Source organism: Dromiciops gliroides, chromosome 2, assembly GCF_019393635.1.
Source record: "Dromiciops gliroides isolate mDroGli1 chromosome 2, mDroGli1.pri, whole genome shotgun sequence".
Classification (NCBI taxonomy): domain Eukaryota; kingdom Metazoa; phylum Chordata; class Mammalia; order Microbiotheria; family Microbiotheriidae; genus Dromiciops; species Dromiciops gliroides.
The window spans coordinates 124,051,733-124,068,161 of NC_057862.1; the positions used below are offsets into that span (position 1 = coordinate 124,051,733).

The 16,429-nt window shown below is 40.2% G+C and overlaps 1 protein-coding gene across 2 annotated transcripts in view; it reads left to right on the plus strand.

Moving 5' to 3' along the window:
• Positions 1–6,390, plus strand: part of NTRK3 (neurotrophic receptor tyrosine kinase 3) — a 474,280-nt gene extending 467,890 nt beyond the window's left edge. For both annotated transcript variants that reach the window (XM_043987406.1, XM_043987407.1), the window contains 2 exons: positions 3,032–3,190; positions 6,041–6,390. In XM_043987406.1, coding sequence (XP_043843341.1) covers positions 3,032–3,190; positions 6,041–6,226 — 345 coding nt within the window. In that variant the 3' untranslated portion in view covers positions 6,227–6,390. The remainder of the gene's footprint in view (positions 1–3,031; positions 3,191–6,040) is intronic.
• Positions 6,391–16,429: the final 10,039 nt, after the last annotated feature.

The window sequence follows — 16,429 nt, forward strand, 5'->3', positions numbered from 1 at the left end:
AGGCAGAAGAAGAGCATTTCTGAAGTTTGTCCAGTCTTTTGTGGTTAAAAGCTGCTTCTAGGAGATTGCTCTTCCTATCTCACCTACCCTTCTCCTTGAGAGTGATAGTAATTTCGATTTTTCAAAGCCCTTCATGGTAGATAAAATGTTTTTTTCTCACAACAACACAATGAGATCACAATGAGATGATTCTAATTTTATTGATGAGGAAACAGACAACCCCAGCATTTCATGGCTAATAAGTATCAGAGCAAACACCGGTTTTTCGATTTCAAGACCTTTCCATTATAAAGGTATCTTTTCCCCTTCTCATGAGGAGAATAAAGATGCTGCTCAGGTATAAGACTTGTTAGAAATAAAATATAGTCACAGAAATTTGCTTTACTCCAGACGTAGCTCCAAATATTTCTGACCCTCAAGCACTTACAGTGGATAAGTTCCATCTGGCCCTATAAACACATGCAATTATACCTTCTATCTTTTTTGAAAGAAATCTGTTTTGTATTAAATTCCAGTAGACTATAAACTCCTTGTTGTTGAACTCTGTGTGGTTGTAGGGAGAGCTTCTTCCTTTCCCTACCACACTCTGCCTCACCCCCAACCCAATTTCCCATGGCCAACATCTTTTGCTGCATAAATTTCCTTTGCTCACATCTCCAGGTTTTCTCCGATTAGAATCTGAGAATTTTAGACCTGAAATGAACCTGAGGTGGTCATCTAGTCCAAAGCTTCTTAAACTGTGTCACAACCCCATATAGGGTCACACAACTGAATATGGGGGTCATAAAAAATTTGGCAACAGTAAAATGTTATGTTTGCCTATTTTATATAACTATATAGCTCATGTCATGTAAAAAGTTCTCAGGTGAAAAGGGGTCACCAGTGGAAAAAAGTTTAAGAAGTCCTGATCTAGTCTTACATTTTCATTTTACAGTTGAGAAAAATGAGCCTTCCAAGATAGAGATCAATTTGTCAAAAGTCACATAGGCAGTTAATAGCAGAGCTAGGACAAGAACCCAGGTTTCTTAACTTTTAGGACAGCTGGAGAGTGTAGTGGATAGGCCTGGAATCAGGAAGACCAGAGTTCAAAGCCAGCTTCAGACACTCCCTGGCTAACCTTTTTGGCTCATAGGACATTATTTGCCAACCCCAGATCAGAGTTCTTAAATCTGCCAGAATAATTCATTTTTACATCATTGATGTTACAGTATTAATCATTCTTCTAATTTTTATGATTTCCTTCTGCATCAGTTCATACATCTTTCTATGTCTTTTGGAAACCATCTTTTCTTCTTGTTTCTTATAGCATGTTGACATTTTATTATATTCCTATCTTATCTCCAAACACATTGTGGTTCATATATCATAGGAATACTGGTCTTGTTTCAGAGTAGAAATCAGGAGTCAACTAATTCAAACCCCCTCATTTTATACATAAGGAAATTGAAATCCTGAGAGATCTCGCATAAGATGATCCAGGTGGTCAGGATCAGGGTTAGTATTCAAGTTCAGGTTTTCTGCCACTCTTATCTAGATATTGGCACAGTGGCCATTGGTAATGATAGGTTTGATATTTGGGCCAATCTGTTCATAACTTCCAGCTCTGAGTCCCTTCCTAATTTTTAAGTAGATGCCCAGTCTTGGTAATTTATTTCACATAAATAATCAATTGCATCTATAATATCCAGTGTGTTTACTACTATTTGTTAGTCTAATGCCTCGAATTTATTTGGCAGTAAGGCTTCCTCTATTGTTTCCCTTCAGTTAAATATATGCAAATAATCATATCTGTGTTATCTTCTTTGTTGACCTTTTTGAACATACTTTTTTTTCTCTTTTTTTTCAATTTTTCTTATTGTTGTTTTCACCTTACCTTCATTTCCAAATGTATCCGTCCCATCCCTTACTACTGAGAATGAAGGAGAAAGAAAAAAAAAACCTCTTCAGTAAAACCTAACATTTGTTTTCTTTTCTTTTCCTTTTTTTTTTTTTTTTTTTTTTTTTTTTTTTGCGCTGGGCAATGAGGGTTAAGTAACTTGTCTAGGGTCACACAGCTTGTAAGTGTCAAGTGTTTGAGGCTGAATTTGAACTCAAGTCCTCCTGAATCCAGGACCGGTGCTTTATCCACTGTGCCACCTAGATGCCCTAAACCTACTAATAGTTCAACCAGGTCTGACAATGCTCCCTACCTGCCATCTCCCACCTCAGCAAATAAAACGGTTGCATTTTTTCATCTCTTTTTCAGGGTTAAGCCTGGTCATTATAATGATTACACTGCTCAAAATACATTTTCCACTGAATTAATAAAATGAATTATCTATGAATTTTATATACTTAAGAAACCACTTATTAATGACTTTCTAGTCTTATAAATGTCTCCCTCCAATTCTTATTTGGTCCACCAAAACACTTTTCCTTTTGTGGACTTGTTGTTTATCATACCTGAGTCCATGGGTATGTATTCAGAGTTTGTGAATATTATATAAAAATATCTGTTTTTGAAGATTGGATTCATATGAAATGGTTTGTAGATACTGAGCCAATGAGTGTAAGTTGCCATATTTCAGAACCCTAACCTGATAGTATGCCAATTCTCTCTGTCCCCAGCTAAGTGAGACACTGCTGTTCTTGAGACCCAATCCAGTGCTTCTACAATTTACTAAAGAATATCTTCCAAGATTTCTTCCTAAATCTCTTCATAGTCTTCATGATACACTGAATGTTGTATCTTCTACTGATTTTCTGAACTTGTGATCTGTCCACAGGTTCAGTTAACTAATCTTAGTGTTCTAGAGAGTGGTATCTCCAAATCTCCATTGATTGTTACCCATTGATGCTGTCAGCATTTTAGATTTTAGATAGTAATGTATTCATAAACCTTGTGTTAAAAGATAGATATAGCTATGATCTGCATGGGATCATGAGTGAATTAAATTAGCTTGTGGGTGGGATATGTGTGCAAGTAACAATTCATAAAGGAATCTCATCCTTTGAATACCCAGTGTGAATTTCTGTCTCTGCTTCCTTATAGGTGGGAGGTCACACCATGCTACCGATTCGCTGGATGCCCCCAGAGAGCATCATGTACAGGAAGTTTACTACAGAGAGTGATGTCTGGAGCTTTGGGGTGATCCTCTGGGAAATCTTCACCTATGGCAAACAGCCTTGGTTTCAGCTCTCAAACACAGAGGTACTGGTTTAGATTTATGTTGAGCATTGTGGAAGGGAAGGTGAGATAAAGTTTGAGCTGGGGATTTGGGGATTAATAAGAACTAAGAGACATTAGAAAAGTGAAGGGAGGCTCTGGATCTTGAGATAATGTACTCAAGAGTTTAGTGGGGAGTAGGAGTAAAGGTCATCAGTAAAACAAGGCCAAGATAAAGCCTAAGGATGGATTTGAGGGGAGATACAATGGCTTGGCAATGGCTTTGTAGAAGAGGAGAATGGTATACTATTCAATGAGTGGGGGAAGATGCACAAGGACCCATCATCTCATTCTTTATCACCCAAAGGTCAGTATATAGTCCCTCCAGATGACCCTAGATATTTAATAACATTTAGAAAGATCCAAGGGATTCTAGCTTTCCTTATCCAAAAGGAGGTTTGGGATATTTTGTAGGCTGTTGTGAAGCCGAATTAAGGATTCTTCTTTACCCTAGGTTTCCTAACCTGGGGTCTGTGGACTTGCATTTATTTATGGATGTATTTCAACATAATTGAACACATTTATAATCTAATCTCTTTTTATTTTTTGTATTTAAAAATATTATTTTGATAAGAAATCCATAGGCCTCACTAGTTTGCCAAAGTGGACTGTGACACACACACACACACAAAGGTTAAGAACTACTCTAGGGCATGCTTAAGAAGCTAGTTGGAAACTATCCCAGAGTTCCCCACCAGTAGCTCCAATCCCATGGGGGTAACCCTAGAGTCAAGCTAGCCTGCTGAGTCTTTCACACTGAAAGTAGACTAGGTCTAGGATAGCCTTTTAAGGGCAGCTGCTAAGTGGATCCTTAAAATTGGATTGCTGCAGACCTAACCCCTTCAACCAGTTCAGAACTATACTGGCTGCCAGGACTGTTGTACATATGGATGGTGACTTTTCATTTATTCAGTCTTTTGTCTGTATGACTTCCATAAGAAAGAAGTGTAGAGGTACATTTTACTGAAATTCTCCTGAAATTTCAGAAGTATTCCTTTCTTTCTGGAAGCTGTGTTTGCTCTCTGCCCTCCAAGTACCCTGACTGCTTAATTAAGTGAGTTTCAAAGAAGAAAACCAAGGTGTTTCTTTAAATCTCTGATATCTTGATATTCACAAGCTCAGTGGGGCTTATCTTTGTTTCCCAAAGTAGCACAAAACATTTTTAAAGCCTTTAAAAATGAAAGAGTTGATGGCAGAAGCTATTTGTTATGGTGGTTTTTTGAATTATTACCTGGGAGAGAAAACACACACACACACACACACACACACACACACACACACATACATACATTCTCTCTCTCTCTCTCTTTCTCTCTCTCTCTCTCTCTCTCTCAAAAATTTTACAGCTTTCTTGTGGAATATTTGGTGTCAAAGTCCATGGCCTGTGGGTATTAGTTTTTTGGGGGTGGCACAGAACTCCCTTTGGTATCAAAATTCTTATAAGAAGAAAGGGGGCTCATAAGAGCCATAGGAACCAAAGAATAATCAACCCCCAAGACATGCTAAATGCTTTCTTTTCTCCTTTCCTAGCTTAAGGATATAGACTAGGCCACTTTTTATCTCTAAGTCCTCATATCCCTGCACAAACAAGTGCTTTTTAAATATGGGTTGACATGAATTGAAATGCTTGACAAAAATTTGTCATTGAAGCCAATGCCCTTCCCTTCACCTCTTTCCCCCCATATCTGGTTGAATGTCCTCTAGCTATGTGTACTTCCAGAATCTGTAGAGAAGGAATTAAATACCCCGTAGTTAGTTCACTCTCATGGAATGACTAAATGGAAGAGTCCCACACTGGAGGGGAAAACTCAATGTTTTTCTTGGCTTTGGTGGTCTGAGCTAGCTAAGGATGTAGCCTCATGATGGTGCAGCTACTTAAGGGGACCAAAAGACATCATGGGACAGCTGTAAAAAGCACAGCTGTGGATCAAACAGGTTTGTCAAGTTGTGAGCCAAGATGGATATCCCAGGCTAATGGGTGAATAGAGGCATTGATATAGTTGGGATTCTGTGAATGCTTATGGTTACTTGAAACTTACATGTATGCCTGCTGGTGGATGCTCACACTCAGGATGGCTATGCTAGGCATTATGAGGGAAATTTTAAAAGGAAAGAGATATCTTGCTTTGAAGGATGGCAGACAGGACGTATACAAAAAACTCACAAGGTATAAAGTGGGAAAAAAAAAACCACAAGAGAGATATACTGCCAACTGGGGAAGCTAAGTAGTGCAGTAGCTAGAGCACCAGCCCTGGAGTCAGAAGGAACTGAGTTCAAATCTGGCCTCAGACACTTGGCACTTACTATGTGACCCTGGACAAGTCACTTAACCCCAGTTGCCTCACGAGAGAGAGAGAGAGAGAGAGAGAGAGAGAGAGAGAGAGAGAGAGAGAAGAGGAGGCAAAATAGAGGAAGTAAAGGAAAAATAAGGTGAGAATAAGTGAAGGTGGGTGTGGGGGTAGGGACTCAAACATGCAGCAGGCACAGGAAAAATAGGAAAGTAGTATGGTATAGCAAAATGAATAATGGAAGACTAAGAAAACTGGTTGAGGAGGCAAATATGATTGTTCATGAAGAAGACTGGAGACAAACTTCAAGCAGACATGATGGGCAATTCTTGGGATATACTACTGATGAAATAGCAGAATAATCAATGCCTCCTAACCCAAACCAAAAGCAAAGCAGAGTCTCTGACCACAATGACTCTTTTTGCTATTGGAGTTCTCCATTTAAGCATTTTTTTATGGTACTGGTGTGGAGGAAAGGTACAAGACTTTAGAATATGGATAGTGAATTTCCTTCTTCCTTTACCTTATATATTTTTTTCTCTTTTAGGTTATTGAATGCATTACCCAAGGTCGTGTCTTGGAGAGGCCCCGGGTCTGCCCCAAGGAGGTCTATGACATCATGTTGGGGTGTTGGCAGAGGGAACCCCAGCAGAGGCTCAATATCAAGGAAATCTACAAAATTCTTCATGCTCTGGGGAAGGCCACCCCAATTTACCTGGACATCCTTGGCTAGTGGTCAAAAATTCCTTCTTTCTCCCTACCCTACTTCTTTCCTACCTTCCCTATTACCCACTTTTTTCCTTCCTGACTGAAGCAAACATCTTCATATAAACTCAAGTGCCTGCTACACATACAACACTGAAAAAAAAAACAAAAACCGACAACCTGTAAGGCAGTTTGGTGTATATATATATATATATATATATATATATATATATATATATATATATATATATATATATAAATAAAATCTGCAGAGATACCTTCCACACCAATACAGAGAGAAGCTGCTGTTACAGAAAGTTATGACTTCAATGACGACAACAACAGAAATATAGAAAACCTTGAAAGTATTAAAAAAGAATGAAAAACCCTTTAACTAAAGCTGTGGCCCCAGCAAATGGCCCCTGCTGTGTGTGCTTCTTCTGCTCTAGCTGTTCAGAGCTAAAGACCTTTGACAATGCAGAGAGACAATCTTGTTGGGATGGGAAGAGTTGAGGTGGGTTGAGAGTCCTGCTGCTCATGTATGATATTCACTGAAGGTCTGAATAGGGTCCTGGGATAGATGGCTCCTCCCAGGCAAGAGAACCACACCAGAGCAGTGTTCTCTGGGAACTCATACTGTTTCTACCATAATTCCCTTCTCTAAATTCTATCTCCATCCCACTTTTCACTCCAATGCTACCCCATCCCTTTCTCTTTCCCATTTCAGTACAATTTTGTAATTTACTGATTCTTAAATGTAGACTTGATGTTTTGGGGACATACCATCATGATCTCTACAGGTAAACAAAATGCCAACAACAGCAGAACACAGAATCATGGCAGCAGCAAGAGGAGACTTTGGTGTTGGTTGGGCTCAAGTTCTTTGCAGGACTTGGAAGGGGGTTTGTCATCTATCCTCTTGAGGATTCTCTCGCCTTAAAGAACCATTGGAAAAGACCAGTCTATGTCCTGCCCACCCCCAAACCTGCAAATGCCATTGTCCACTCACCCCTTATTTTTGCTTCCCCATCCTTCATGTTTAGGTCACTGGAGAGATGTTGGGGGTGGGGAAGATAAGCTCCTCCATATTGTACCATTTATGTTGGCTTAACAAGCTGTAGTTTTCAATCAGAACAACTCTTAGTTCCTTGTAGGTTAAATCCAGGTATGTCTCCTTAGGATTCTCCCTTTATTGGGTGTCTTCCCTTTTTCATTCTGTCCCCTCCTTTCTACTCTTCCCTGCTCTCCCAATCATTCAGATATATGCTGAATCTCAAAGTGAGGAAAGGGAGATAGGTCATGATGAAGAGAGGGTGGTATTTGCAGCAGAGAGCAGGGTGGGAAAGAGCCCATGGGGAAAAACGTATTGGGCACCTGCACCCAGTCACTTTGCCATTCTCTTCACGTTCCCAAGCCCCTGAAAGGATTGATGCATCTGCCTTTGAGCTGTTGTGAAAATGCAGAGGGTGAGGAATAGCTTTTGTGGGCAGGGAGGGGGAGGGAAAGAGCTTTCTCTGGGAGATATTCAATGAGTGGCCACTGCAGCAGCAGCCTTGGCATCTTAATGAGGACAGAGCCCTGACCAGTGAGAGAAAATGAGTGGAGCCTGGGCAAAGGGAGAAGCTCCTCCTACTTCATTGCCAGTGGAATCATTGCCTTCCTGGTACCACTGTGAGACTGAATACAGTCAGGAGAGGAATCGGAAAAGAGTGCCTGTCATGATAGGAGCGAGTAATGATACCGTTCCCTGTTCTTCCTAAATCTTAACCTAATTCCTAGTCCAGTACTACCTAGGAGACCAGTGGAAATCATGCCTCTATATAACTGGAGCCCCAGTCTAAGGGGCTGGGGAAACTTTTTCTTCCCTGCTCTTCTGAGAACACATTTGCAGTCCATGACATCTTCTCAGCTGATGGTAATTGCTTCTAATCTGGAATATGGGAACCCCCTGTGTAGGAACAAGGGCAAATGATTTTCTTCAAATAGTAAATTTCTATATTGAGATGATGGTGAATGGAATTGGGGATGCACAGCTGAACTTGAAAACAGAAGACACTAGCTCAGATTTTGGTCTAGTTTCTGCTCACTGTGATGTGGCTAGAAAGCCCATAAAGATGGCTGAAGAGTTTCCATAGATGAATGGGGGCAAGATCCTACCTTGTACGAAGAAAACTTTGCTATTCTGTTTGCCTATCTGTTTTTCTCTGACCTTGGGAGCCTTGTTAAATCTAGGCTCCCTAACTATCCAAAGGAGCAATACAATGTTGCTTTTGTTGTTTGGTGTTAATTTTTTTTCATAAATGAGGCAAGTATTCATGAAAAGGGGTGTAGGAGGTAGGTGGAGAGAGAAGAATCAAAGGAAAGTTCTCCACTCTGGGAAAGCCACTAAATGATTACAGGTAAAAATGCTATGCTCCTCTTTCTGTCCATTTTTCAGCAGATACCTTGCCCTCTTTTCTCTTATTTATGTTATTATTTAGACCTCATGTTGACCAATGAATGAGCAGGGGAGCAAGGAGAAAAAGACTCAAGGTCTTTGTAGTTGGATCCTTTTAAGTGGACAAAGAGGTTTTGAGTTGATGCTGTGAGTAATCACTGGTCTAATGAAAGAATGTTGTTCCTTTGGGCTTGTGGAGCCCTGAGAATGAGATTAAAATGGTCAGCTGATTCTATCCTTCCATTTAAATTGCCTTGTTTCAGTTAGAGGATTGGAATGGCAATGGATGGATGGGGGGGATGGGGGGGTGGGGGGGGTGGAAAAATGCCAGACTCTGCTCTCCTCCTGTCCTTTGACTTTTCCACCCACTGTTAGTTCAGAGTGGGGCCTGAATGAGTTGTCCATTTTGCCTGTTGAGATTCTCCTTCGAATAACTGAACAATGCCCTTGTGTTAGAGGGTGAAGAGAATGGAGGAGAGGAGAGGAAATGAGTAGGGCTATGTAAGATGAGAGAGAACTGTCTTGATGCTGCATGGGAAAAACCTAGATTAGCCTTCTAATCATCAGACAGAACTGATAAGTCTGAAGACAGAATGTCTCTGGGCTTCGGTCCCCTAGCTATAAAATGAAGGGTTTGGATTTTGTGATTTCTAAGAGCTCTCAGCATCAAAGATGCTATCCTAGGATCGTATTCACTACTGTTTGGTCTCCTGTCCCTTGTGCATCTTCTTTCCTTGGCTTTCCCTGCTATGATTTTTCCTCCTGAAACTGTAAGTTGAGGTTAAACTTATTATTTTTTATTATTTTTTAAACTTATTATTAAAATGTATTCTTCCTACCCAGTCCCGACTTCCCTGCCACCACTAAAAAGACATCTCACCCCCCACTTTTTAAGGACTTAATTAGATTCTTTGAGAATGTTGGTTTAGTAATGGATTTCATAGCTTGCCCCCATTGGGCTCTCTGTGAAATTCTCATGACACAGGAGCTAGTCTCTGCTGTTTTTGGCCCTCATTATTATCCCTTTTTAAGAACTGAAAAATGAAGTCCCTGTGGGGAACTCCTACAAAACTATTTCCTCTCGGAGACAGTATTCTTTATTTGGCATGTGCCCTGAGCTCCACCCTGTGTTTATATCCTTTGACCTCAGAGTATAGCTTAAAAGGAAACCCTAATCCCACTTATGTCCAATGGGATAAAGCTCTTGGTACCTTCTTTACTCAGCCTGCCATGTAAAAGTTGTCTCTTGAGATGGGCCTCACACAAAAATGGAGGAAGTTCTCTGTGGTTCCCTCAACACCACTCTCTAGGAGAGCTGTCATTTAATTTATATGGTGGCAAAGGAATCAGCCTGTAGAGCAAAAATAAGTCAATTTAGAGAACAAGAGGGATACAGTAGCAGAATGTAAAGTTCAGAAGAGAGGCAACGGGTTTAATGCAAAGAGCATGGGGATGGAAGTCAAGAGATCTGACTTGGCCTGTGATTATTTGTGGTCCCCACAAGGAGGTAAGTCTTATCTCTTTCTGTGGCCTCAGTTTCCTTTTCTGTAAAATGAAGCAAGTTAGATTAGATAAATTCTGAGGTCTGAAAATCCATGATTCAAACAAACAAACAAACAAACAAAGTAGTATTTTTGGCAGAGAGCAGTAGTGTCATTTTATGTAAGTTGTTTGATTTTTGTTTGTTTGCGATAGAAAAGAAAATAGCTGGAATCTGACCCCTTCCTCTGCATTGGGGGGTGGGTGGGTGGTGAGGGCAGGATAGGTGAGGGAGTTGTAAGTATAATGTTCTAATTTTTGATAGCACATAATAGTTCACCTCCCTCTGTCTCAGGTTTGTAAGACAGCTCTTTCCCCACAAAGACCTTGTAAATTAGGCAGTGCAAACACTATTCTTTCTCCCATTTCACAGATAGGGAAACTGAGACTCAGAGAGGTTAAATGACTTACCGAAGATCCCCCAGAACATAAGGCCCAGATATGAGACTCAAACTCATATCCTTTAATACCCAGTCATGCTCTCTTTCCCACTATACCACACTGTCATGGGCTCTAGAAGGCAGTGAAGATAGGATGGCTGCTGACTTCTAGGTGTATTGAAGGAGTAAATAGGATAGTTGGTTCCTTTGGCAACTTTTCTGGGTTTAGCACTGATGCCCTTGATCAACACATGCATACACAGATTGTAGGGTAAGTTCAGGCAATATGCAGTCTTCAGTTACTCAACAGAACTCTTCTAATGCCTAATTTCTTGTTCCAAGTTTCGGAGTCTTTGAGAACAGCTAGGGTGGGGGCCAGGGGCAGGGTGCAGGGGATGTCGCAGACCTCAGATGAGGCTACAGTGCTCCCAGAAACTGTTTCCAGTTGAAGAAGCCCTCTTTATTCAGTATTTTCACATAGAAAAGCATCTGTTTTATTATCCTTCTGGCGATGCAGCTTTTGAAGCAATGTTTTAGCTTTCTTGAACATTGAGTGTGGCGGTCCTGACAACATAGTTACCTGCACATGTCCCTTAAACTTATGGTAGTCTCACCACTGGCAGCTTTGTTGGGATGCCAGTCTTTCATCCTGAAGGCCTATCTGGCAGTATTTGCCACTCTCATCATTCCTTTCTCACCTCCATTCCATCTGGCTCTTACTTTAGTATGTAAGGTATACTATTGGCTTTGGCCCTATGATCCCTGCGGCTTGGTTTCTTAAAGCTACACTTCCTTCTTATGCATTAAGTGAAGTGGCTCCTCCTTCTTAAGTTTTAATGTAAACACCCTTTGTGGGGTAGAAGGTTTGCATACTTATTCATAAAAATGCTGGGACACTGGAACAGATTCTAGAAAATGCCAACTCTTAAATGTCTCCAGACAATAGGTAGGCATCTAAGATGATATGTCATCTTGTAATGTGAGAAAGCTATTTTGTAACATGATTCCATGCAGGAATCATGGGGGGGGGAGGAAGGACCAGATGATTCCTTGGAGTCCCATGGGATTCCAGCAGGTGGGAAAGGCAGAACTAAAAAGGGCCAGAAGCCCTCAACCAGGTGCCAAATAGAAGTCTATCATCTTGCAGTGTGTGGCTGACAGTTCTGTGCATCTTGATCATTGAATAGCAGACATCCTAAAAACAACCTGGGAAAGTGTCCTCATCTGACTTTTCATCCATTGCCTTGTCTCACCAGGCTATTTATCTGCCTCACTCCTCCCATTGTGAATATGACAGTAGCAGGTGTTACTCTAAGTAACCCCAAGGCTTTTCTCCACAAGAAGGAATGGAAGAGAAGGGAGGGAGACAATGATTATTCTTTCTGAAATCTAAGGATGGAAATGCATTGTTAACAAAGGTGGAGGTGGTAAATATTGATACAACTGTTAGAGGAGTTATATAATTAGTCATTGTAGATGTTTTTTGTTTGTTTGTTTTTAGCACATCTCTTCTCCGAGGATGTGATCTTGTTTCAGAAATGTTCTTTATTTCCCTGTTGTGGGGCTCATTCCCCTTGCCTGCCTACAACATATCTTTCCATCTGAGAAAGAAGTGTCTCTGTTCTGGTCGCCCCATTTCTTCCCATTCCTGTGTGATGAGAAAGGAACTTTTTTTTCCTTCAGAAGGAACCCTTTTGGTGAAAGAAGAATGAATGACAATAATGCTAAGAATCTCAAAAGCTTCCAGAGCTTCACCTGAGGAAGGGAGGTGGTGAACAAACAGAATACCTCTGTGATTGCTTATAGCATTGTCTGAGCCTCTTTTTCTCTCTTTCCTTCTCCATTCCCCTCACTGATGCTTGGAGAAATCAGTCTCTTGTCCTCTCATTTTCCTTTTACTATATAGTCTTTTTATTGATGTTTCAAGCTTTACTTAAAAAGATGTCAATGTGTGTACATGGTGGGATGGGGGAAGAGAATGGAACTAGATTTAGCTGAAGTCAGAAAGTCTACACCTTATACCTGATCCAAGTTTAAAAACAAACAAAACATCGGCCTCCCATTTCCCTAATGTCATGGGTAAAATTAGTCTGGTTTTGGTGTGTGTGCATGCGTGTGTGTGTGTGTGTGTATGTGTGTGTGTGTGTGTGTTGGAGATGGGAGCAGACAAATATTTTAAATCTGAATGTACCATCTCTTCAATCTGACAGAAACTAGATCACTGGAGTCTTCCTTTTTTTCTAAGTTATCAACTGCTTTTTCTTCAATGATATTGTCCCAGGTTCATAATTTGGAGTGGCCAAAGGGGACAAAGAGTGAAAGATAGGTTAGTACAAAGATGTTTGGCATTATATAAGCCTGTGTACAAACCCACCCCTACTTTTCTTCTCTTGCCTTAGAAAACATTAGCAACTTGGACATTTCTTCTAAGAAATCAAAGTCAGAGGTAAAAGCCAAGACACCTACTTTCTTTTCCAAAATTCTCAAGGGTCATAGACCACTAAAACTAAATCAGAAGGCAAGTGGACCTCAAAACTTAGTTAGATTCTTCCAACATGGAATCCATGGAAGTGGTTCCTGCAGTCAATGACTAGAACATGAAACTGGCAAAATTACTAATTATTTAGAGGTTATCTTGTAGAAAATACTCAGGGGAATAAGTTCCTTGAGGCAAGCATGGATTCAGACATCTGAGGCTGCTTTCTCTGGTGATTGTCCATTTTATGCTATTGTTGAAGCAGAGCTAGAGCTTTATTGAGGTGGTGCCTCTAGAACATGAGAGGCCAAGTGAACAAAGAAATCTGACCCAGGCAATTTGATTCTTGTGGTCAAAAGTAAGAGAAGCTTTTTCTCTTCCTTACTTTTCTTTTTCCTTTGCTTCCGTTCTTTTGCCTCTGTGGGACTGACAAGAGGACTTCTCAAAATAGGCGTAAGTCTTAATGCGAGGTGAATCCCAGGACCACAAACAGTTTGGACTTCAAACAGTGAGAAAATTGGTGCTGAATGATTCGGCACACAAAGCAGCTAACTTTCATTTCCTTCAGGCAGGATGGAATTGACTGTTATATTAAGACTTCAGAAGGAGCACTGCCCTGGAGTAATTTCAGTGCTGTCAGACAATGTTGACATCTAGATTAACCTCTGTGCAGTGAATTTTACAGCAAAGCTCATTGAGATGCCTGGGCCATCTATATCTCCTGTAAATCCCATCTGGAACCCATGGTGGCTCATCCTGAGCTCCTCCTTTTTCCCCTTCCCCACCCACAGATCTCCTTGTCCTTGTACTACCAAACTACAGGGACTCTGGAGTCGAGGTGGGCATCCAGTCTCAGGAGCAGGGGCTCCAACCTTTCTCTGACCATCATGCTGAGCAAGGCTTTCTGCTCAGTTAGAGTGATGATGCCAGGGAGGCACAAATCATGGAATGAAAGTCACTCTGCTGATGACAAACAGTTCACACTGAACATCCAGATGCTGGGAAAAATCACAATGGCAAAAGAATGGGTTAGTTGTAAGTCAGTGACTTCTTTCTACTCTAGAATCTGTAATGCTATATCTTGGAGATCAGGCTCTGAATGTAACAGGCTGGCTGCTGAAGCCAACATTTTTGTGAACCAGTTTGTATATACATCTTTTGGCATAAGAAGCTAATGCCGATGGACTTGGGTTATTAAACATTCCTTCTCTTATGGCAGGAAGCAGAACCCAAACCTCTTTTCTTCTTTGTTAGAAGTGGATGTCTGAGCAGGAGAGGGACTATAAACTACAGGAAGGCTTTTCTGCAAACAGCTAGTGATTTTTCTATTGTCATCATCACTACTGGATTTGTACAATGGCTGGATACTGTATGTAAGAAATTAAATGAACATGATGACTGATCTAAAACTAACCCATTGGGTTAGAACCTTTTTCAGATACTTGGAATAACCTTCAGGACTCCACAAAGGGCTTGAATCTGGGCTTCTAATAATCATTCAGATCGAAATCTCCCCCCAAAACACATTATAAGTCTTCAGAAAGTAGCCACAGTATTTTAGACCACAATAATCATCCATGTAATCCTAGGGAACATTACTCCACAGTGTTTGCTGACTGATTCTCCTTTAAAAAATTACCCTATTTTTCCTTCCTTTTACACATAGGAACTTTTTCAAATTTTTTTTGGGGGGGGCAATGAAGGTTAAGTGACTTGCCCAAGGTCACACTAGTAAGTATCAAGTGTCTGAGGCTGGATTTGAACTCAGGTATTCCTGAATCCAGGGCCAGTGCTCTATCCACTGTGCCACCTAGCTGCCCCAGGAACTTTTTCTATTGATATCTCTGTTCAGGAGAGAAATTAATACCTAATTATACTCCCAAAGAAGGGCATTTCATTTTAGAAAGAAAGTAATCTGATATGTCCAACATCATAAAAAAGTAAAGCCTATTGACCACATATGAAAAGTACTAAGTATCATATTTTGTTTTAAATGCCTGGGCATTTCATTTTGCACACATGCATTCTTTCTCATTTTACATTATCAGTGTTTATGAGATGGCATATACACATGTGCATGGATCTGAATTCATGTGATTTATGTTAACAGTTTTATGACTATTGAGCACATGTATAGTGTATTTGTTCACTTATTACCTATTTTTCCTATTCTTGCATTTTAACACCAAGCCTATGACATGCAGTGCTATTTGTCACCTCTTTCATGTTTATGGTTAGTTGTCTTTTATTTTTGTTTTTGTTTTTTGGTGAGGCAATTGGGGTTAAATGACTTGCCCAGGGTCACACAACTAGTAATTGTTAAATGTCTGAGGCCAGATTTGAACTCAGGTCCTCCTGAATCCAGGGCCGGTGCTCTATCCACTGCGCCACCTAGCTCCCCCGGTTAGTTGTCTTTTAAGAGAGATTAAATCCTGAGTTTTTCAAGTCCTTATGGAGAGAAAACCACTATACTTACAGATTTGTCTGATGTTTTCAGGAGAACTTAAGAAGGAATATCTTATAATTTGAAAAAAATAGACAGGATCCAGGGATCTGGGGTATGGTTTTTCTTCTGAGACTAAGTAGTTTCCTATCCTAGAGCAAGTCAACAATACTTTATGAGACTCAGTTTCCTCATCTCCAAAATGAGGGGGTTGGACTCAATGATCTATAAAGATTTCCAGTTTTAATATTCTGTGTTTCCAGGGGTTACCACTTTCTGTAGAATATCTTTCCATCTAGCCAATACTATCCATCAGCAGGGATGGCACCTAAAATAAGTAGTATTAGGAACCCTAGATCAAGTTCAATGACCAGAAGAAATATGTATTCCAAACAATTACAAAGCAAGTACCTCATGAACTGGCTCAAACCATATATTTAGCTTACATATTTAAAAAATATTTAACAGGAACATCAAGATATTCATCAGACTTTAGCTTAGCTAATATTCAATTTAGTTTAAGGCCCTGTGACAAAAATGAAGCAAAACAAACAAAAATAACCAAAAACAATAGTACTCTCCATGTCTCTTTCACTGAACAACCTGGGGGGGGGGGCAATATTCTTGGGTTGTACCAAGCGTCTAACTTATTTTCCACCCATTTTCAAAGAAAATGCCACCAGAAAAAGATCCCACCATTTGCTCAGGCATTATGAATCCTGTTTGCTCCCTTGCATAGAGTTGGTGGAAGTTACTACTCAGCAAGACACCTAAGATCAAGGTGGTAATGAGAGAAAAGGTTAACTTTTTTTTTTCAATACAGTAAAATAAATGCTTAGGTCTCTACAATGAAAGTTTTCTGTATCTTGTCCAGGCCTTTTTCAATTTCAAATTTGTAATATCTTTGTTTAACATTGTAAACCAAAGGTAAATTCAGATGATATGATGCTGAATAG